General features: G+C 41.1%; 1 protein-coding gene across 1 annotated transcript in view; it reads right to left on the reverse strand.

The window, feature by feature from the left end:
• LOC110958020 (xenotropic and polytropic retrovirus receptor 1 homolog) overlaps positions 1–22,899 on the reverse strand; it is a 72,055-nt gene that overhangs the window by 8,924 nt on the left and 40,232 nt on the right. The window contains exons 3-14 of the mRNA XM_051952911.1: positions 18,593–18,694; positions 18,266–18,489; positions 13,403–13,552; positions 13,225–13,308; positions 8,638–8,719; positions 6,162–6,251; positions 5,868–5,965; positions 4,128–4,307; positions 3,079–3,241; positions 2,805–2,999; positions 1,400–1,566; positions 101–240 (exon numbers count right to left, since the gene is read on the reverse strand). Coding sequence (XP_051808871.1) covers positions 101–240; positions 1,400–1,566; positions 2,805–2,999; positions 3,079–3,241; positions 4,128–4,307; positions 5,868–5,965; positions 6,162–6,251; positions 8,638–8,719; positions 13,225–13,308; positions 13,403–13,552; positions 18,266–18,489; positions 18,593–18,694 — 1,675 coding nt within the window. The remainder of the gene's footprint in view (positions 1–100; positions 241–1,399; positions 1,567–2,804; positions 3,000–3,078; positions 3,242–4,127; positions 4,308–5,867; positions 5,966–6,161; positions 6,252–8,637; positions 8,720–13,224; positions 13,309–13,402; positions 13,553–18,265; positions 18,490–18,592; positions 18,695–22,899) is intronic.

Here is a 22,899-nt window from a genome sequence, read left to right on the forward strand (position 1 = left end):
ACCTGCTCTAAAAACACCGGGATGTCGATGTTCATCTTTTGCTTGGTTTGGAATAGGCCGGGGTTGGTAAGAAGAAAGATTAAAGACAGGAGTTGTGTACCTAAACACCTCCAGTGGAGCCAGTATTGTAGCCAGGATGTCAGCCATGCCGTGGAAATCAGTGAGTGTGGTGAGGGAGATGGTTAAAATCCAAGCAAAGCGTAAGAGCACGTCCTCCACTATGGCACTGTAGTAGTAGGCCTGAAGGAGACAGGACAGAAGAAGACATGGTGGGTTATCTACAGGGTGGCCCACAGCTTCCATACATTTTATTAAATGTATGCTTTTATGTTTCAGATACCCTAGAAGATGCATTTGATGCCATGTTTGGAGGCACCTGAAGGTCATGGTGTATCAGGTGAAGATACGAGACACAAATCATCTCCAGGAACCACCAACTCCATCACAAGCTGAACTTCAAATAATACAAGGTCATTCACAGCAGAAAACACGTATTCATGTGTTTTCCAAACTACGGTAATCGTAAGGAGCACATTAAGGAAATAAAAATCGTTCTTATTTTTCCCATGGCTCTCCCTTATTATATCCTCCTGAGAACTGAGGAATGAAAGCATCTTTCAGTTTGACTTTTTTCATGATTTTCTGCCTTTTGGAGCTAAAAAAACAACTCACAATATAAAAATATTTTTATGGTCGTACAACAATTTAACCATAAAAAATAAAAAAAACACAGTAATACTTTGAAATCAAACGGAGGACACAACAATGTTGATCCATTTTCTAAGCCTCCTGTTGTGTTGAGAGTCAAATAAATCCATTTTAAAGTAAAAAAATCTAATAAAGAGATTGTTAAAAATGTATTTTTCACTATGAATCTTCTTCTGTTAGGCTTTTTAAGTGCAATCAACATAATGAAAAGTGTTCATTTCACAGCTCTACAAACATGTAAAACTATTTATTTCATGTGCAGCTCTTTCCAACGTACACGAAATGTTTTATCATGTATTTATGGAAAACGAATGAATTCTCCTCTGTGAGAGCGAAAGAACACCACTGCACTAAACACTGATTAAAATGCTTCATAATGTCATTATTAATGAGCTGTAAACAGGATTTATTGGGATTTTTTAGGTTTCTGACACTTTTGGGTAATTAAACCAGGAACATTTTTGCTGAACCTAATAGGAGGTTTATGAACTAAATTAAACTGAACATGAACATAAATTAAATTGTGTTTTGTCTTAGCATGAAAACAAAGCTCCCCTCATCCTCCCCATTCACACGATGTGATGGGAAATTCTGGGATGTCCTCCACGGAGCACATCAGGGTTTAAAGTTATCGATCAGAAACAAACGTCCACCAGAGGATGTCCATTTATGTGGACGACTGCAGACATACCTTGTGTGGGTACACGATCTCCTCTCTCAGAAAGGTGTTTTCTCCGGCGTTCCGATCAAACAGGCCCCAGTCCATCTTCAGATCCCAGACCAGCGTGTAACACGAGCTGACCACCAAACAGCCGATGTACAAGTAGAGGAAGACCCGAGCTTCAGCAGGAGCTTCATCTGAGGAGAACACGGGTGGAAAGGAAAGCTTTCTTCAAGTTGTTCACATGGTAAATACAGAACCGTGTTCATTTCTTCAGGACACAAAAGTTCTGTCCTCCTTTATAACAGATTTATTCACTCACGCTTTGAAAAGATTTCTGTAAAGATATCTGAGTGGACTAAGCTTTAGAAGTTTTAGATTTTTGATCATCAAAAATGAAATATTATACATTTTAAAAAATACTGTGAAGTTTGTTTTCTTTGTTGAGCAGCTGACATGAGGAAAAACAAACAATGCAAATCTACACTCATTCAGTGCTTTTCATTTATTTCTATTATTGTCTGTTATTGTAGATTAAACGTTTAGCTCAACACTGAATGAGAAAAAGTAGAAACCACAGTGACTGCATTAATTTTCTGCGTGTGTGGATTTGTTTCTCTCAGAAGTGAGTCTGTCAGGACTTAGAATTGTACTTTATACTGATTTGCATTTAGAGCTAATTAAAACTGGAACATTTCAGCAAACAGAAAAACGTCTTAAACAGGAACAAATATACAGCAGTCCTACTGCATCGCAGATTTTTAAATTGCATTTGGTATCGCAGGACTTTGTGCTAAACAGATATTTTTAAGTTTATTATTGTGGCGAGCTACACTGGAGAAAGGATATCTGCCTTTTATGCTTTTATTTTGACACACAAAGAGCAGGAAGTGATCAAACACACTTCACACTCACTTCATGACAACACTGAACCAAACTACCCAGGCCGACTAAACCACAAAACACAATAAAACTGGAACACTACCACGAACCCAACAATGACATTTAAACCCTCAACACCCAGAACTCCCATGATGCATTGCAGCACCACAGTTCAGTCATAGACTGGCTCAGAAGAGGAGGGATTATTTTAATTATTTTTGTGGCAAAGTAAGCATTTTCTAGACTAAAAAAATTGAAAACAAAATAAAAAGATAATAATTAAAACATATTTAAAGAGTATTTAATCAAAATAAAACTTGTAGTGACGAGGGCTGGGCTGTGATTGGCTCAGAGAGCGTCGCATCAGCATTCAGCACACAGATGTCTGACGGCTGCATAGTGCTGCTCTGTGGTCTAGAAGGGTTTATAAAGCCTTAAACATACAGAAATAACATAAATACGGTCGGTGCTTGGTGCATTTTGGTCGATAACGGGGCTTACGTTCCACACTGCATTTATAAAGCACATGGTAGAAGTTCTGCTGTTCGTTTACCTTTGTGTGTGCTGTAAAGGGCAGAGAAGGTGACCACGAAGAAGGAAGTGGAATATTTCCCAGCATTCACCAGGTGAGGGAAGGCCCGCTTGGTGTCACGGTAACGGCGGAGGCATTGGACGAATCGGAACCAGGCGGGAAGACATTTGATGACCGCACGAACGCCGTAGGAGTAGGAATTACACACGTCTTTACCTGAACAGGACGGAGGTCTACAGTTTCAGACACACTTCACAGCGCTGGAATCCACAGTAAGGTTGGTTTTAATTCTCACCTTTGCTGATCAGTCCGTCATGTTTCTTCCAGTCCAGTTCGAAACTGTAGAAACAGATCATGTACTCCAGATCCATCAGAACCACCCCCAGAGAGTTCAGCTGGTCGGCCAGCCAGAAGTCTGCAAATCCGACCCGATGGAAAGGAGCCGTCACCACTCGAAACTGGAGGAAGACAGACGGGAGGATGACTTTCTCTTCACAGCAAAGCAGATGAAGACAAACCAGCTTCTCAAACGTTAAAGTGCAGCATTTATTTCTGGATGCTCAGTGAAAGCATTAGATCACGTACCGACTCAATTCAAGAGGCTAAGATTTGGTACTTAGTGCTGAAAGTGGGTTTGTAACCTTTGTGGAAAATAACAGAGAAACTTCTGAACCAGGAGAGTCAAACTCCTCTTAGTCCAGGTTCCACAATCAGTCCAATTTCATCTGCAGTAAAACCACAGCACTGAAATTTCTTAAGAAAATTAAGTTCAGTTTCCTCAGCATTCATCCTCAGTTTATCATTTCCACATTAAAGCTTCCAGATCACAGAGTGTCTACAAAGGAACACAACATTTAGTCACCTGGAACTGAACCAGAGGATTTACTGGAGGATCACAACCACAAAAATGAGACAAAAAACAACAAAAACAAACACAAAACGACAAAAGAACAGTCAACAATCTGGTATTTTACTTTATGATCCAAACAACTTGTCATGGTCGAGAAATGATTTTAAATTTATAGTTTTACTCATTTACAATCTGCAGTTAATGTCTTCTCTGGAATTTTTGCAATTTGAGGGCCGGATTGGACCCTCTGGAGGACCACTTTTGGACCACGGGCCTCATGTTGGACGCTCCTGATCTAAACTCATGCTCTGTAGCTTTACATATTATTAATGCATAAAGACTCCATCCTGAGGAGCCACAGCAGCTCACATGGACCTGATTTTTCAAACAAAACTCAGTTAAATGCAGCCTATGAAGATGCTGCACCAAATGACACATTTTTTTACAAATAAACAGACGTGTGGACATTGTAGTTTCTGAAGCAGTGACGGTACCAAGAGTTTGAGCAGCCAGAAGCGGGACTTGTAGTAGCAGGTCTTGAAGGGGTTGATGAGGAAGAGGAGAAAGAAGCCGTAGAGAGCCAGAGGGTTGGCCTGCATGGGGACCAGGATGCTGTCACTGAAGAGGCAGGACAGCAGACTGACGCACCACAACACCCCCAACAGACCCGCAATCTGCAAAAAAAACACAACAACTGAGTCACAACACCCCCAACAGACCCGCAATCTGCAAAAAAAACACAACAACTGAGTCACAACACCCCCAACAGACCCGCAATCTGCAAAAAAAACACAACAACTGAGTCACAACACCCCCAACAGACCCACAATCTGCAAAAAAAACACAACTACTGAGTCACAACACCCCCAACAGACCCGCAATCTGCAAAAAAACACAACAACTGAGTCACAACACCCCCAACAGACCCGCAATCTGCAAAAAAACACAACAACTGAGTCACAACACCCCCAACAGACCCGCAATCTGCAAAAAAAACACAACAACTGAGTCACAACACCCCCAACAGACCCACAATCTGCAAAAAAAACACAACTACTGAGTCACAACACCCCCAACAGACCCGCAATCTGCAAAAAAAACACAACAACTGAGTCACAACACCCCCAACAGACCCGCAATCTGCAAAAAAAACACAACAACTGAGTCACAACACCCCCAACAGATCCGCAATCTGCAAAAAAAACACAACAACTGAGTCACAACACCCCCAACAGACCCGCAATCTGCAAAAAAAACACAACAACTGAGTCACAACACCCCCAACAGACCCACAATCTGCAAAAAAAACACAACTACTGAGTCACAACACCCCCAACAGACCCGCAATCTGCAAAAAAACACAACAACTGAGTCACAACACCCCCAACAGACCCGCAATCTGCAAAAAAACACAACAACTGAGTCACAACACCCCCAACAGACCCGCAATCTGCAAAAAAAACACAACAACTGAGTCACAACACCCCCAACAGACCCACAATCTGCAAAAAAAACACAACTACTGAGTCACAACACCCCCAACAGACCCGCAATCTGCAAAAAAAACACAACAACTGAGTCACAACACCCCCAACAGACCCGCAATCTGCAAAAAAAACACAACAACTGAGTCACAACACCCCCAACAGATCCGCAATCTGCAAAAAAACACAACAACTGAGTCACAACACCCCCAACAGACCCACAATCTGCAAAAAAAACACAACAACTGAGTCACAACACCCCCAACAGACCCGCAATCTGCAAAAAAACACAACAACTGAGTCACAACACCCCCAACAGACCCGCAATCTGCAAAAAAAACACAACTGAGTCACAACACCCCCAACAGACCCGCAATCTGCAAAAAAACACAACAACTGAGTCACAACACCCCCAACAGACCCGCAATCTGCAAAAAAACACAACAACTGAGTCACAACATCCCCAACAGACCCGCAATCTGCAAAAAAAACACAACTACTGAGTCACAACATCCCCAACAGACCCGCAATCTGCAAAAAAACACAACAACTGAGTCACAACACCCCCAACAGACCCGCAATCTGCACAAACACAGTACAGTTCAGTGTTTGAGCGTGACGCCCTTTCATGGTGAAGCTGAGGACGAATAAAGCCGGACACCCGAACAGATTCCAGCATGTTAACTGGCAGAACCATTCTACGATGACCTCAGTGGTTTAGGAGGCATGTTAGCGTTTCTGTGCTCTGACCTCAAACAGATGTTGGTGCGACAGGTTGTTTCTGGGGTTCAGTTCGAATATGAGCACGTGATTGACTCCTGCCTGCCTCCAGCCGTACGTGTTGATGCCTGGAAGACACAAACGTGGAGGTGAGAAGAACCTGAGTGCAGACGGACGATTAAAACTGAAACTGAGTGAGCTGTGGTATTTACTCCAGGTATTATACTAGACCCATTTCTGAGGAATGTCTTTGTTCTGAAATGAATGAAGGGAAACTTGGCTCCCAGTGTAGCATCTGAGCATGTGCATGACATGTGTGTTTACCCAATAGGAAGAGGAATTCTATTAACAGGAAGCCTCCTCTGTAGATCCTGACCATGGGCCAAACATCAGAGCTACGGATCACCACAGCTCCTAAAGACGACGGTGTGACAGAGAGAAAACATTCAAATATGAGTAATTTGACGAAACAGAAGCTACTTTGAGCTGCTACTTTTGACGTAACCGATGCTAAGCGTGTTAAACCGGCTCATGTCACATTCTGCTGCACTGGACAGAAAATCTTAAATGAAAAAAAATGTCAAAGACAAACTATTTCTGCAGTGTTCACTCCAGTAAATGCATTTTAATGCTCCATAAAAGTCAGATTACCACCATTTTACAGACATACTGCTCACAGAACGATGGAAAACAAATACTAAGGCCGAAGTTTACTGAAATTAATATCACACTTTGTGTCTCCTTTCAAGCTGTATTTAACAATAATTGCCAGTAATGCAAGTATTAAACCGTGATCTGTGTGAATTACTGAACAGGCCAGTGATCCTTAAATCACACTTTCTGTTTGAGGTCAATTTCAAACAAAAACACGTTTGCATGTGACAGCACTCAGATAAAAGAGACGCAAAACAATGAAAAAGTGAAAGAAATTAACCCTGAACAAAAAGAAGCACAAAAACCCATAAGCAGATATAAGAGACACGAAGAGACAAAAACAGCCACAAAGAGACACAAAACAGCCACAAAGAGACACAAAACAACAACAAAGAGACACAAAACAACCACAAAGAGACAAAAAACAACAACAAAGAGACACAAAACAACCACAAAGAGACAAAAAACAACCACAAAGAGACAAAAAACAACCACAAAGAGACACAAAACAACAACAAAGAGACACAAAACAACAACGAAGAGACACAAAACAACAACGAAGAGACAAAAACAGCCACAAAGAGACAAAAACAGCCACAAAGAGACACAAAACAGCCACAAAGAGACAAAAACAGCCACAAAGAGACAAAAACAGCCACAAAGAGACACAAAACAGCCACAAAGAGACACAAAACAACAACAAAGAGACACAAAACAACCACAAAGAGACAAAAAACAACAACAAAGAGACACAAAACAACCACAAAGAGACAAAAAACAACCACAAAGAGACAAAAAACAACCACAAAGAGACACAAAACAACAACAAAGAGACACAAAACAACAACGAAGAGACAAAAACAGCCACAAAGAGACAAAAACAGCCACAAAGAGACACAAAACAGCCACAAAGAGACAAAAACAGCCACAAAGAGACAAAAACAGCCACAAAGAGACACAAAACAGCCACAAAGAGACAAAAACAGTCACAAAAAGACACAAAACAGCCACAAAGAGACAAAAACAGCCACAAAGAGACACAAAACAACAACAAAGAGACACAAAACAACCACAAAGAGACAAAAAACAACCACAAAGAGACACAAAACAGCCACAAAGAGACAAAAACCAGCCACAAAGAGACAAAAACCAGCCACAAAGAGACACAAAACAACCACAAAGAGACAAAAAACAACAACAAAGAGACAAAAACAGCCACAAAGAGACAAAAACAGCCACAAAGAGACACAAACAGCCACGAAGAGACACAAACAGCCACAAAGAGACACAAAACAGCCACAAAGAGACACAAAACAGCCACAAAGAGACACAAACAGCCACAAAGAGACACAAACAGCCACGAAGAGACACAAACAGCCACGAAGAGACACAAACAGCCACAAAGAGACAAAAACAGCCACAAAGAGACAAAAACAGCCACAAAGAGACACAAAACAACAACAAAGAGACAAAAACAGCCACAAAGAGACACAAAACAACAACAAAGAGACAAAAACAGCCACAAAGAGACACAAACAGCCACGAAGAGACACAAACAGCCACAAAGAGACAAAAACAGCCACAAAGAGACAAAAACAGCCACAAAGAGACACAAAACAGCCACAAAGAGACACAAAACAACAACAAAGAGACACAAAACAACCACAAAGAGACAAAAAACAACCAGTTGTGTTTTACTTTCAGACTCATCGATGCCAGTTGTCTCATAATCCGTCCACATGTGGACTCTGATCAGCAGCAGAGAACTAACAGCCGGATTAACCAATTCAAAAATAAATCATTCATGTTTGTGCTAAAGTCTGCATTTGAGACCAAGAGATTCCCAACAACTCTGTAAATGACATTTAAGAATTTTTAGTACTATCTTGTTTAATCCTTTTAAAGAGAGGTCAGGTTATGACACGGAAACAAACTCATTTATAGAAAGAGATTTAAGCGCTAACTCTGAATCATTCCTGAGTCTGACTTCTCATTCAGTTTGTTCTTCTTTAACCAGTGAGTTCTGCTCATGTATTTCTGGCCAAAGCTCGCTGACCGTCAAAATCCAGGAAGTAAAAACTGAGTCAGTTCAGCATCGTAGGTATCACAGCATTATAAGATGTTCAGACATGTGCAGGTGAGTTACCTGTGATGACCACAGTGACCAACAGGACGAGGAACACTCCACAGTAAAGACCCACTCTGAAGGTGGTCCACGCTGGAGCCGGCTGTGGACAGAAAACCTCAGAAATTATCGCTCTGAAACAGTTTGAATGGAAGACAGCGTACAGCAGAGGGACATACTTTAACATTTAGACGGTTCCCTGAGCTTTTAGTTCACAGCACAAAGAGATAAACCATCAGTAATCACGAATGTACGACTGCACTCAGCGTCTGTCCTGCTCTCTGATCACATTAAACTGTCCTATACTGTACATCGTTATAGAACGGGATTTAATAACGTGCACTTTGCCTTGGCATTAATGTAAACTTAACATCTATTCCAGTACAGCTCACTGGATTTGATGAGATTTGAGTTGAAGTAGAATGAGGGGTGGGGGGTTCTGGACAGATGGTGGCTCTTTATTACTGCTGGATATACGTGCAAAAATAAACTAAAACATAACAAACGGAAGACAAATGCTTCTCATGAGGACAAAATATAGAGCTAAACAGAAAGAGGGCAGCATATACATTATTAGAGCCCTCCATTATAACTCAGCTACTATTTTAACTCTATTTAGCTTCATTAATCTTCTCATCTGTAAAAATCCCCTCAATTAGCAGCGTGCCTTTCCATGAACAATAGTCCCTGTGATGCAGTTCTAATCACATTCAAACAAAGATTTCTCACAGTATTTGGCAGTATTGTGCTCATATAGACTTGTGAAGAAAAGACAGGATTAAAGCTAAATTCATGTGTTCCATGTCTGCATCAACACGTCAGGAAAACAAATTCAGCTAAAATCAAAATGACACTGGGGAGGAGATTCTCAACCATTAGCACCATCATTTATCATTCAGAGAGGTGGAATTTAAAAAACGATCACTTTGAAAGCGTGCACACTGTCCATCCATTGAGCCAAAACACAGCAGAAGTTCTAAATTGTCCAGAAATCCTGTGAGCACACCTCACTGCTGCTACAGCTCCAGTCTTTAACTAACTGCTACACAGGAGGTCCTCCACTTCCATCAGAGTTCTGCTAGAACGGATCGACATACGCAGATTCTCGCTGGAAGTCTGAACTCTGGTGAAAATGTAAACAAATCTGTTCCGTGCATCACGATATCCATCAGTTCTTCATAAAGTCATGAATACCAACGACTTTAATGCATGTATAAATGATTTTACTAGAAGATAACAGAATATTGTAACGGACTGATATTGTTGTTGATGTTGAGGTTTCAGTGTTTATTGTTCAGTTCCAGATTTACCTGATGTCAGTGAACATGTCATGTTTAGTTAGCTCACCTCTGATTGGCTGAGAGTCAGCAGTAGAGAGAGCTGGGAACGGCGGCTAATTCTGGAGCTAAGTTATGGGGTTTTCTACTTATTCTGGAGCTAAGTTATGGGGTTTTTCTAGTTATTCTGGAGCTAAGTTATGGGTTTTTCTACTTATTCTGGAGCTATGTTATGGGTTTTTCTAGTTATTCTGGAGCTAAGTTATGGGTTTTTTCTAGATCTTCTGGAGCTAAGTTATGGGGTTTTTCTAGTTATTCTGGAGCTAAGTTATGGGTTTTTTCTAGATCTTCTGGAGCTAAGTTATGGGGTTTTTCTAGTTATTTTGGAGCTAAGTTATGGTTTTTTTCTAGATCTTCTGGAGCTAAGTTATGGGGTTTTTCTAGTTATTTTGGAGCTAAGTTATGGGTTTTTTCTAGATCTCCTGGAGCTAAGTTATGGGGTTTTTCTAGTTATTCTGGAGCTAAGTTATGGGTTTTTTCTAGATCTTCTGGAGCTAAGTTATGGGGTTTTTCTAGTTATTTTGGAGCTAAGTTATGGGTTTTTTCTAGATCTTCTGGAGCTAAGTTATGGGGTTTTTCTAGTTCTTCTGGAGCTAAGTTATGGGTTTTTTCTAGATCTTCTGGAGCTAAGTTATGGGGTTTTTCTAGTTCTTCTGGAGCTAAGTTATGGGGTTTTTCTAGTTCTTCTGGAGCTAAGTTATGGGGTTTTTCTAGTTCTTCTGGAGCTAAGTTATGGGTTTTTTCTAGATCTTCTGGAGCTAAGTTATGGGGTTTTTCTAGTTATTCTGGAGCTAAGTTATGGGGTTTTCTAGTTATTCTGGAGCTAAGTTATGGGTTTTTCTAGATCTTCTGGAGCTAAGTTATGGGGTTTTTCTAGTTATTCTGGAGCTAAGTTATGGGGTTTTTCTAGTTATTCTGGAGCTAAGTTATGGGTTTTTCTAGTTATTCTGGAGCTAAGTTATGGGTTTTTTCTAGATCTTCTGGAGCTAAGTTATGGGGTTTTCTAGTTATTCTGGAGCTAAGTTATGGGGTTTTTCTAGTTATTCTGGAGCTAAGTTATGGGTTTTTTCTAGATCTTCTGGAGCTAAGTTATGGGGTTTTTCTAGTTATTCTGGAGCTAAGTTATGGGGTTTTTCTAGTTATTCTGGAGCTAAGTTATGGGTTTTTTCTAGATCTTCTGGAGCTAAGTTATGGGGTTTTTCTAGTTATTCTGGAGCTAAGTTATGGGTTTTTCTAGTTATTCTGGAGCTAAGTTATGGGTTTTTTTCTAGATCTTCTGGAGCTAAGTTATGGGGTTTTTCTAGTTATTCTGGAGCTAAGTTATGGGGTTTTTCTAGTTATTCTGGAGCTAAGTTATGGGTTTTTCTAGTTATTCTGGAGCTAAGTTATGGGTTTTTTCTAGATCTTCTGGAGCTAAGTTATGGGGTTTTTCTAGTTATTCTGAAGCTAAGTTATGGGGTTTTTCTAGTTATTTTGGAGCTAAGTTATGGGTTTTTTCTAGATCTTCTGGAGCTAAGTTATGGGGTTTTTCTAGTTCTTCTGGAGCTAAGTTATGGGGTTTTTCTAGTTATTTTGGAGCTAAGTTATGGGTTTTTTCTAGATCTCCTGGAGCTAAGTTATGGGGTTTTTCTAGTTATTCTGGAGCTAAGTTATGGGTTTTTTCTAGATCTTCTGGAGCTAAGTTATGGGGTTTTTCTAGTTATTTTGGAGCTAAGTTATGGGGTTTTTCTAGATCTTCTGGAGCTAAGTTATGGGGTTTTTCTAGTTCTTCTGGAGCTAAGTTATGGGGTTTTTCTAGTTATTTTGGAGCTAAGTTATGGGTTTTTTCTAGATCTCCTGGAGCTAAGTTATGGGGTTTTTCTAGTTATTCTGGAGCTAAGTTATGGGTTTTTTCTAGATCTTCTGGAGCTAAGTTATGGGGTTTTTCTAGTTATTCTGGAGCTAAGTTATGGGTTTTTTCTAGATCTTCTGGAGCTAAGTTATGGGGTTTTTCTAGTTATTTTGGAGCTAAGTTATGGTTTTTTTCTAGATCTTCTGGAGCTAAGTTATGGGGTTTTTCTAGTTATTTTGGAGCTAAGTTATGGGTTTTTTCTAGATCTCCTGGAGCTAAGTTATGGGGTTTTTCTAGTTATTCTGGAGCTAAGTTATGGGTTTTTTCTAGATCTTCTGGAGCTAAGTTATGGGGTTTTTCTAGTTATTTTGGAGCTAAGTTATGGGTTTTTTCTAGATCTTCTGGAGCTAAGTTATGGGGTTTTTCTAGTTCTTCTGGAGCTAAGTTATGGGTTTTTTCTAGATCTTCTGGAGCTAAGTTATGGGGTTTTTCTAGTTATTTTGGAGCTAAGTTATGGTTTTTTTCTAGATCTTCTGGAGCTAAGTTATGGGGTTTTTCTAGTTATTTTGGAGCTAAGTTATGGGTTTTTTCTAGATCTCCTGGAGCTAAGTTATGGGGTTTTTCTAGTTATTCTGGAGCTAAGTTATGGGTTTTTTCTAGATCTTCTGGAGCTAAGTTATGGGGTTTTTCTAGTTATTTTGGAGCTAAGTTATGGGTTTTTTCTAGATCTTCTGGAGCTAAGTTATGGGGTTTTTCTAGTTCTTCTGGAGCTAAGTTATGGGTTTTTCTAGTTATTCTGGCGTTGGCTGTGGCCCACAGTATCCTGTGTGAAGGTTCAATAAACCAGCAGAGAACCAGATAAAGTTTCACTCATTCATCACAGAGGGTCACTACAACATGTTGACCTGTTTTTACAACTTGATCCATGTTGGTCGGTGTTTCTGTTCCCAGCGTTTTATTCTGTCTAATTTCACTTCCATGGAGACGGCTTTCCTTTTCTTCCAGCATCAGAAGAGACTGACTTATGCTGGGAAACAAAGCCATCTGATAGCGCCGCGTGACGACATATTCATCCGCTCATCAACTAGTTCCATGTAACCAGCTTTGATGTAACGATAAAACGCTGGAGGTCGAGGACGCCGTAAACCGAGGACCTCCTGTATACTGTAAAAAGTGAACAGTCACAGCCTTTAAGAAAGCTCCACGGGAGTCCTGTGAGTATTTCTGATGGATATGAGGGGTAATATGATGGTAGCAGATCTATGTGGAGCTGATCTAGGATGATACAGCACACCGGGCTGCTAAAACAAGAGCATTCAGAAATCCAGTGAAAGTTTCATTTTGAGCACTAAAAGGACAACAGGATTCCTCATTTACAGCAGCGTTTTAGTCAGAGATAACAGCATCAGTGACTAAATATTGCATTTCTATATCACTGACCTGTGCAGCTCCCAGAGGAGGAACCCTCAGCCTCTTCATGGCCTTCTGCCTGTCGCCTCCTTCCAGCTCTGTTGTGACCAAAGCCTGAATCACACCCAGACAGTAAGATGAGAGCTGTAATTCTTACTGTTCTGTTGCTAATGATAAATATCTGGACATCTTTAGTTCCAGGATGTACCTCGGTCTCAGAGATCAGCTGGGTGATCTTCTTGCAGGTGTAAAATGGAGCCACTTCCACGTGGGCCACCCTCCAGTCGGCTCCCCTCGACGTCTCCAAAATTTTATCATGCTTCTTCAGGATCTTCCTGAAACCAGTGAAGTTCAGGTTCTGCAGAGACACAGAGGGGAAGTTAATGAACTATCTGCAGTCGATGACAGACGTGAAGCTATAAATGAGCTAAATAGGAAAAAAAGCTTCAGGAGTGGAGGGGCATTTACACTCAACAAAAATATAAACCAACACTTTTGTTTTTGCTCCCATTTTTTATGAGATGAACTCAAAGATCTAAACCTTTTTCCACATACACAATATCACCATTTCTCTCAAATGTTGTTCACAAATCTGTCTAAATGTGTGATAGTGAGCACTTCTCCTTTGCTGAGATAATCCATCCCACCTCACAGGTGTTCCATATCAAGATGCTGATCAGACACCATGATTAGTGCACAGGTGTGCCTTAGACTGCCCACAGTAAAAGGACACTCTGAAAGGTGCAGCTTTGTTTTGCAGCATGGGGCCGTGCATTATCCTGCTGCAACATGAGGTGATGTTCTTGGATGTATGGCACAACAACGGGCCTCAGGATCTGGTCACAGTATCTCTGTGCATTCAGAATGCCATCAATAAAATGCACCTGTGTTCAGACGCCTGCCCATACCATAACCCCACCGCCACCATGGACCACTCCATCCACAACACCGACATCAGAAAACCGGTTTCTGACAGTTTGTGCAGAAATTCTTTGGTTCTGCAGACCGATAGTTTCAGCAGCTGTCCCAGTGGCTGGTCTCAGACCATCTTGGAGGTGAACATGCTGGATGTGGAGGTCCTGGGCTGCTGTGGTTACACGTGGTCTGTGGTTGTGAGGCTGGTTGGATGTACTGCCAAGTTCTCTGGAACGCCTTTGGAGACGGCTTATGGTAGAGAAATGAACATTCAATACACCAGCAACAGCTCTGGTTGACATTCCTGCTGTCAGCATGCCAATTCCACGCTCCCTCGGATCTTACATCTGTGGCATTGTGCTGTGATAGAACTGCTCCTTTCAGAGTGTCCTTTTATTGTGGGCAGTCTAAGGCACACCTGTGAGGTGGGATGGATTATCTCAGCACTGTGCAATACGGACTATTCTAATGTGCAATATCACACTGACCATGCACTTTTTATTCTTTTATACTGTTTTAACTTATCCTTTTTTGTGATTTTTATTACATGTATCTTGCACTGATGGAGATGCTCTAAATCTCATTGTACTTGTGTATAGTGACATTAAAGGCATTCTATTCTATTCTATTCAAAGGAGAAGTGCTCACTATCACACATTTAGACAGATTTGTGAACAATATTTGAGAGAAATGGTGATACTGTGTATGTGGAAAAAGGTTTAGATCTTTGAGTTCATCTCATAAAAAATGGGAGCAAAAACAAAAGTGTTGCGTTTATATTTTTGTTGAGTGTAGTAAAGCAGATAAAATACAAACTGAATGTACTGCAGGGATAAAACGTGCTCTGTCTGCTTCTTCTGTGGTGATTTAACTTCCTACACATTTTAGGGACATGAAGAAGCTGTGAACACACGACTGGACATGTTCTAAATGTTAGTAACAGTAGAAAGATACATGTACAGCCGACACACAACAATAACAGAATTCATTTAGACCAGGGCTGTCCAACATGAGGCCCGTGGGCCAAAAGTGGTCCTCCAGAGGGTCCAATCCGGCCCTCAAAGTGGAAAAATTACAGAGAAGACATTAAGGCAGATTTTAAATTAGTAAAACTATAAATTTAAAATCATTTCTAGACCATGACAAGTTGTTTGGATCATAAAGTAAAATACTAGATTGTTCTTTTGTGTCTCATTTTTGTTATATTGTCTTGTTTTTCATCTTTTTTGTCTTTTTGTCTCGTTTGTGCTTTGTCTCATTTTTGCCATTTTGTGTTTCGCTTTCTTCATTGTAAAACAGTAGAAAAAACAAAAAGCTATTAAAACTTCCCACAGCTGAAGGACATGAATTCCAGCAGCTTGCATTTGACGTTCAGTTTATTCTGACATTTAAGGTAAAAAAGAAGCAACAGAAAAGCAAACACTGCAGCTGTGTGTGAGTGATCCTTCTTAGGTTACACGCTGTCTTTGAGCTTTGTTTGCATAAAAATATTGATTAGTGCGGCTTTAAATACGATGTGTTCACAAAGGAAACTAAAATCCTGGCTTTTACTTTGCTTTTTATATTTCTGTAAGTGCACAAGTTCTGTTAGTTTAATATACACTGCTCAAAAAATTAAAGGAACACTTTTTAATCTAAGTATTGCATCAAATCAGTGAAACATGTGGGATACTGATCAGGTCAATAAGTAACTGAGGAGCTTTTTAGTCAGTTTCAGCTGCTTTGGTGTTCATAAAATTAACAACAGATGCACTAGAGGGGTAACAATGAGACACCCCCCAAAACAGGAATGAGTTTACAGGTGAAAGCCACTGATGTTTTTTCCTTCCTAATGTTTTCTGACTGTTTTTCACTAGTTTTGCATTTGGCTAGGGTCAGAGTCACTTCTGGTAGCATGAGGCGATACCTGGACCCTACAGAGGTTCCACAGACAGTCCAACTCCTCCAGGATGAAACATCAATGCGTGCCATTGCCAGAAGGTTTGCTGTGTCTCCCAGCACATTCTCAAGAGCATGGAGGAGATTCCAGGAGACAGACAGTTAGTCTGGGAGAGCTGGACAGGACTGTAGAAGGTCCTCAACCCATCAGCAGGACAGGTATCTGCTCCTTTGTGTAAGGAGGACCAGGATGAGCACTGCAATAGCTCTACAAAATGACCTCCAGCAGACCACTGGGGTGAAGGTCTCTGACCAAACAATCAGAAAGAGATGAGTGGTCTGAGGGCCCAGCGTCCTCTAGTGCCCGCTGTGCTCGCTGACTGGCACCGTGGAGCTCGGCTGGCATTTTCCATAGAACACAGGAATCTGCAGGTCCACCACTGGTGCCCTGTGCTTTTCACAGATGAGAGCAGGTTCACCCTGAGCACATGTGACAGACATGAAAGGGTCTGGAGAAGCCGTGGAGAACGTTATGCTGCCTGTAACATTGTTCAGCATGACCGGTTTGGTGGTGGGTCAGTGATGGTGTGGGGAGGCATATCCATGGAGGGACACACAGACCTCTACAGGCTGGACAATGGCATTCTGACTGCCTTTAGGTATCAGGATGAAATCCTTTGACCCATTGTCAGACCCTACATTGGTGCAGTGGTCCTGGATTCCTTCTGGTGCACGACAATGCCCAGTCTTATGTGGTAAGAGAACTCATGCAGTTCCTGGAGGATGAAGGAACTGATACCATTAGCTGGCCCCCACGCTCACCTGACCTGAATCCAATAGAACACCTTTGGAACATTATGTTTTGTTCCATCAGACACCATCAGGTTGCTCCTCAGACTGTCCAGGAGCTCAGTGATGCCCTGGTCCAGTTCTGGGAGGAGATACCCCAGAACATCATCCGTCGTCTCATTCAGAGCTTGTCCCGACATCGTCAGTCATGCATACAAGCACATGGAGGCCGTACAAACTACTGAATACCATTTTGAGCTGCTGCCAAGGAATTTCAGAAAGATGGACCAGCCTGCCACATCAGTTTTTCACTTTGATTTTGGGGTGTCTTGAATTTAGCCCTCCTGGGGGGTTGATCATTTTCATTCCATCAAACAAAGTGGTACTTTTCATTCCTAACACATTATCCAGTCCATATCAATGCTAAGATCCAGTTGATTTTCCTCCACATTGAAATATGATGTTTTTTCAAAGTGTTCCCTTAATTTTTTTGAGCAGTGTAGAATCAGCCACAACAGACAGCTGTATATCAACCCTAAAATCCCATAATCAATGAATCCATGATTGTAAAACTGTAGATTCAAGTAAAACTGGATGAGTATAAAGTGTTAAAACTTTGTAAAACCTGTTGTTTACCACTGTTTTGGTGGAAGTCTGCTTTTTCTGACACACATTTAATGCAGCTTTCTTCTCCCCTTCAACAATCTGACTTTAACTGTTTAAAAAAAAATGTCGCTGCAAGAAAACAACGACCACCATCTCCCAACTGCAACCTGAAGACAGTAAGTTCTGATGTAGATAAAAACTGTGCAATAAGGCGGGAAGGACTGATTCAAACAAAAGGATCACCACATACAAATATTCTGCCAAAAATAATTCCCTTGGTGCTCTTATTTGCACCTGTGCAACACTGACTGGTTTAAAGACATTCAGAGAAAGCATTTCTGTCTCCTACAGCAGAGTGATACTAAGGAGCAGTTAGACCATTCTCCAGCACTGAAACAACACTGAGAGCTCCTGGGGGCTTTTTTCAGCATCTCATTAAACTACCTGGCATTTACAGTTCTTTCTTCCCACCGATCGATAAACAATTTGCCCGTTAAATGCACTAATTAAATAAAATTAATGACCTCTGTGTGGAAACTAGAAAGTTTAATCAAGCTGTGGACGAAGAAAATAGCCCACCTTTTACTACGGATGCCTTCTAGTGTCACTCCTTCATTCCATTTCCCACAGGTATCCACAATTCTTTATCTTTTGCCATTTATTACTATCTGCCAGACCTCTTGATTCAACCACCTTCTGTTCTTTGTTGTATTACTCTCTGTTACTGATTAGCAACCGAATGAACCCCCATTCCCTCTTGGATTTATTCCCCACTCTCTGACCATCCCTACAAAATGTTCTGGGTGGGTTTACCTCCACAGACTCCTGCTCTGTGTTGGTCACAACACCAACAAACACCCACTAAGCCCGAGTGAACCTGCACCTGGTAGTTCTGCAGCAGAATGAGGCTGAGGTAGAACTCGGAGAAGGCCAGCTGCAGGTCCTTTATGTTCCTGTGCTTGCATCGCTCCTGCTGCGACAGGGCGAACACCGTCTTCCTCCTCCTCAGGCCTCGCCCGTTAGCCGAGCTCTCCCTCTGGGCGTCCAGCGAGGACTGCAGCTCGTTCTGTAGCGTGGCGAATCGCCGCTGAGCCTCGGCCAACTTTTCTGCAGGAGGGAGAGAGATGTTAAAGACAGAAAGTCGCTGCCGAACGGTGAGAAGAAAACACCACCAGAGCTACGAATGAATCCATTCATCTGTATTCATTACCAGAGTAGAAGGTGTTGATTTTGGCCAGCTCTTTTTCACAGGTCTGGAAGAACTTCTCCTCAAACTTGGCGTAGTACCTCTTGACTGTGTCCTCATCTGTAACTGCAACAGGAGAGCAGCTGTTAGAACAGTGAGGATTATTTCTCTTCCCTGTGCAGATCCAAATCAGAGAGTAGAAAGCAAAGGGATAATAAAAACAGTAGTGAAAGGACCAGTGTGAGGCTGGACTGAAGTGTGTGAATCCCAGTCATGTCCTGCTCCGACCAGCAGAGGGAGCAGTGACACAGCAGCTGCTCCTCCAGTTTTCCTGGAATTTTCTCTGGTTTTTGGATTCTCGTGCTGCGGCTGACATTTGTGGCTGAATATTGGAGGAAGAAGCATGCACTTATCTAACTTATCTAACAAACACAAATAACATATTTTCAGTTGGCTTCAGAATGTGTGCTTTGGACAGTGTTGGAATTCATCAGCTCCATACTGGCCTTCAGACACATCAATTAGAACAGGAAACTGGAGAGAAGTAGAAGAAAGCAACCTGAGCAACAGTTACAGGATTCACTTCAGTTTAACTCATTAAATTTTGTAAATTTAATTTAATTAACTTTGCAAGGACAGATTAGTGCAGCAGCTCAAACCAACACATGCAGCAACAATAAAGCCCTTTACCTTTAACCCTACGAGCTATTTTTAGGGTAATTTCACTACTTTAAAGCTGTTATCTTGGTCAATGTATTCATTCATTTTCAGAACAAACTTTGATATCCAGATCTTCCATCAACTGATATTATAATAGTGACAGATTCCTCGTGTCATCCTCTATACAAAGGAAAATGAAATTGTTTTGTTTTCAAATGCATCTCATGATTTTAAAAAAAATGACTGTTGAGATATTTTTATAACTATGTAGGGGAGATGATTTGGAATCTAAGAGCCAGTGGGCTACAATATGACTTAATGACTAGGAAAGTAAATTTAAATGTTTACATACAGGAACCTACATGTAAAGCAGAAAAACCCAGCAGATGTTTGTCCTCCAAAGGTCTAGGATCACCACTGCCTACTTGTGCACAGATGACTTCTGCTGAGCTTTAGATCAGCAGCTTTGAATCACCGCAGAGTAAAGTAAATCCATTTGTTTCTTTTTCATACAGAAAAGGATGTTATGTTGGAAACAATACAAACATTATCTGTAACTTCATAACAGGCTAATCGGTGGTGTATCACTGATTCCTGCTGTTTTCTGACGTATGCTAGGACCACGGTATGAAATGTTCAGGACTTGTGTTCAACCGAGAAGCAGAAGTGAGAAAATCAGCTGAAAATGAGCTCTGCGGAGGTTTGTTCTGATTTCTAAATGTGATTACTTCAGTACGGACATATTTGTGACCAGTGCATCTTGGTCCTGCTCTATCTTGTGACAGATCAACATCATTTTTAGGAATATATCGGCGACCACATCGGTATCCACAGATATCAGTATTGTTGCCCATATATCGGTATCGGTCCGATGAGTAAAATTAGCTGATGTGAAAAACTGATGAACTCTCTCTGGACTTTCCTAAATTTGCTTGAGTTGTGCAGCAAAGCATTGTGGGAAGATTGGCTTCATCTAAACAGGAAGACATTCTGCAGTCTAGGAGAATTATGTCCGGGGAAGCTCCACAAATTGACAATACTCAATACTTGCAACAGTGACGTTGTGAGAAGAGGATTCCACGCCGAATCGTTTAATGCAACCAATTAAATTACCCATTTAATTTAACTTTATTCAGCAAGGATAGCACAAAAGCTAAGGACATAAAGTAATGGAGATGGTTGTTCTCGACGACCAGCCGTTAGAAGAGTGGAGGACTGGGAGTAAAACTGCTTCAGTGTTTGGGACATTTGCTATAGTTTAAGAATATCTGGCCCATGTAACTTCAGAAATGTGCACAGATCATAGCACAAAATGTGCACATTCCTTGTCAAACCACAGTCAAGACATACATTAGGTACAGAAAGTATTCAGACCCCTTGAAATGTTTCACTCTCTGTGTCATTGCAGCCATTTGCCAAAATCAAAAAGTTCATTTTATTTCTCATTAATGTACACTCAGCACCCCATCTTGACAGAAAAAAACAGAAAGGTAGAAAATTTTGCAAATGTATTAAAAAAGAAAAACTGAAATATCACATGGTCAGAAGTATTCAGAGCCTTTGCAGCGACATTCATATTTAACTCACATGCTGTCCATTTCTTCTGATCCTCCTCCAGATGGTTCTGCTTCTTTATTGGAGTCCAGCTGTGTTTAATTAAACTGATTGGACTTGATTAGGAAAGGCACACACCTGTCTATATAAGACCTTACAGCTCACAGTGCATGTCAGAGCAAATGAGAATCATGAGGTGGAAGGAACTGCCCAAGGAGCTCAGAGACAGAATTGTGGCAAAGCACAGATCTGGACAAGGATACAAAAGAATTTCTGCAGCACTCAAGGTTCCTCAGAGCACAGTGGCCTCCATAATCCTCAAATGGAAGAAGTTTGGGACGACCACAACTCTTCCTAGACCTGGCCGTCCAGCCAAACTGAGCAATGGTGGGAGAAGAGCCTTGGTGAGAGAGGTAAAGAAGAACCCAAAGATCACTGTGGCTGAGCTCCAGAGATGCAGTCAGGAGATAGGAGAAAGTTCCACAAAGTCAACTATCACTGCAGCCCTCCACCAGTCGGAGCTTTATGGCAGAGTGGCCCGACGGAAGCCTCTCCTCAGTGCAAGACACATGAAAGCATAGAGTTTGCCAAAAACACATGAAGGACTCCCAGACTATGAGAAATAAGATTCTCTGGTCTGATGAGACCAAGATTGAACTTTCTGGTGTTAATTCTAAGCGCTATGTGTGGAGAAAAGCAGGCACTGCTCATCACCTGCCCAATACAATCCCTACAGTGAAACATGGTGGTGGAGCATCATGTTGGGGGGGGGGTTTCAGCTGCAGGGACAGGACGACTGGTTGCAATTGAAGGAAGGATGAATGCAGCCAAGTACAGAGATATCCTGGAGGAAAACCTCTTCCAGAGTGTTCAGGACCTCAGACTGGGCCGAAGGTTCGCCTTTCAACAGGACAATGACCCTAAGCACACAGCTAAAATAACAAAGGAGTGGCTTCACAACAACTCTGTGACCGTTCTTGACTGGCCCAGCCAGAGCCCTGACCTAAACCCAATTGAGCATCTCTGGAGAGACCTCAGAATGTCTGTCCACCAACGTTCACCATCCAACCTGACAGAACTGGAGAGGATCTGCAAGGAAGAATGTCAGAGGATCCCCAAATCCAGGTGTGAAAAACTTGCTGCATCATTCCCAAGAAGACTCATGGCTGTACGAGCTGAAAAGGAGCTTCTACTCAATACTGAGCACAGAGTCTGAATACTTCTGACCATGTGATATTTCAGTTTTACTTTTTAATACATTTGCAAACATTTCTTCATTTCTGTTTTTGTCAAGATGGGGTGCTGAGTGTACATTAATGAGAAATAAAATTAACTTTTTTGATTTTGGCAAATGGCTGCAATGACACAGAGTGAAAAAGTTCAAAGGGTCTGAATACTTTCTGCACCCACTGTATTTCCTCTACATTTGATATTGCTGCTATTTCACAGATGTTTTTACTTAAATGGTTCTGGACTTAAATATGTTAAAATGTTTTACTTTTGTTACACAATAAAGAAGACTATCTGGTCTAATCTGGTATGGGCTTCTTTCAATAGTTTTCATCAGTGCTTATTTACACTCGTGAACAAAATCTGAATATCAACATCGGTAACATCGGTTATCGCCGATATCAGAAATGTTAATACCGGATATCGGTATCGGCCAGAAGTTTTAATATCATGCATCACTAATAATTCTACATAAGTATGTTAATATATCTATCTGTACAATGCAAATATCACTTAGATATTAATATATTCATTCAGTCATGAGTTCATGAATAATTCCAGGAGTAAATGTTGTTTAGACAAACCGGAGCACAGACATTTGATGTACATTTAAAATGATCTTTCCTCACTAGATTTGTTGAAAAGGTCACATCATGCAGTTTCCTGGTATTTTCTGGTTTATGAAATTAATATGTTGTCATATTCGCTCCAGCTTAGGCAAGTCCAGGGATGTGAATTTGGACACAAAGCTTTACGTAGGTTGTAAAACTATAAGAAGGCAAGTTTAGACACACAAAAAAACAAATATCTGTGTGGGATTTACAAACCCAATTCCAATGAAGTTGGGACGTTGTGTTAAACATAAATAAAAACAGAATACAATGATT

The sequence above is a fragment of the Acanthochromis polyacanthus genome, chromosome 9 (genome assembly GCF_021347895.1).
Source record: "Acanthochromis polyacanthus isolate Apoly-LR-REF ecotype Palm Island chromosome 9, KAUST_Apoly_ChrSc, whole genome shotgun sequence".
In the NCBI taxonomy this organism is placed as follows: domain Eukaryota; kingdom Metazoa; phylum Chordata; class Actinopteri; family Pomacentridae; genus Acanthochromis; species Acanthochromis polyacanthus.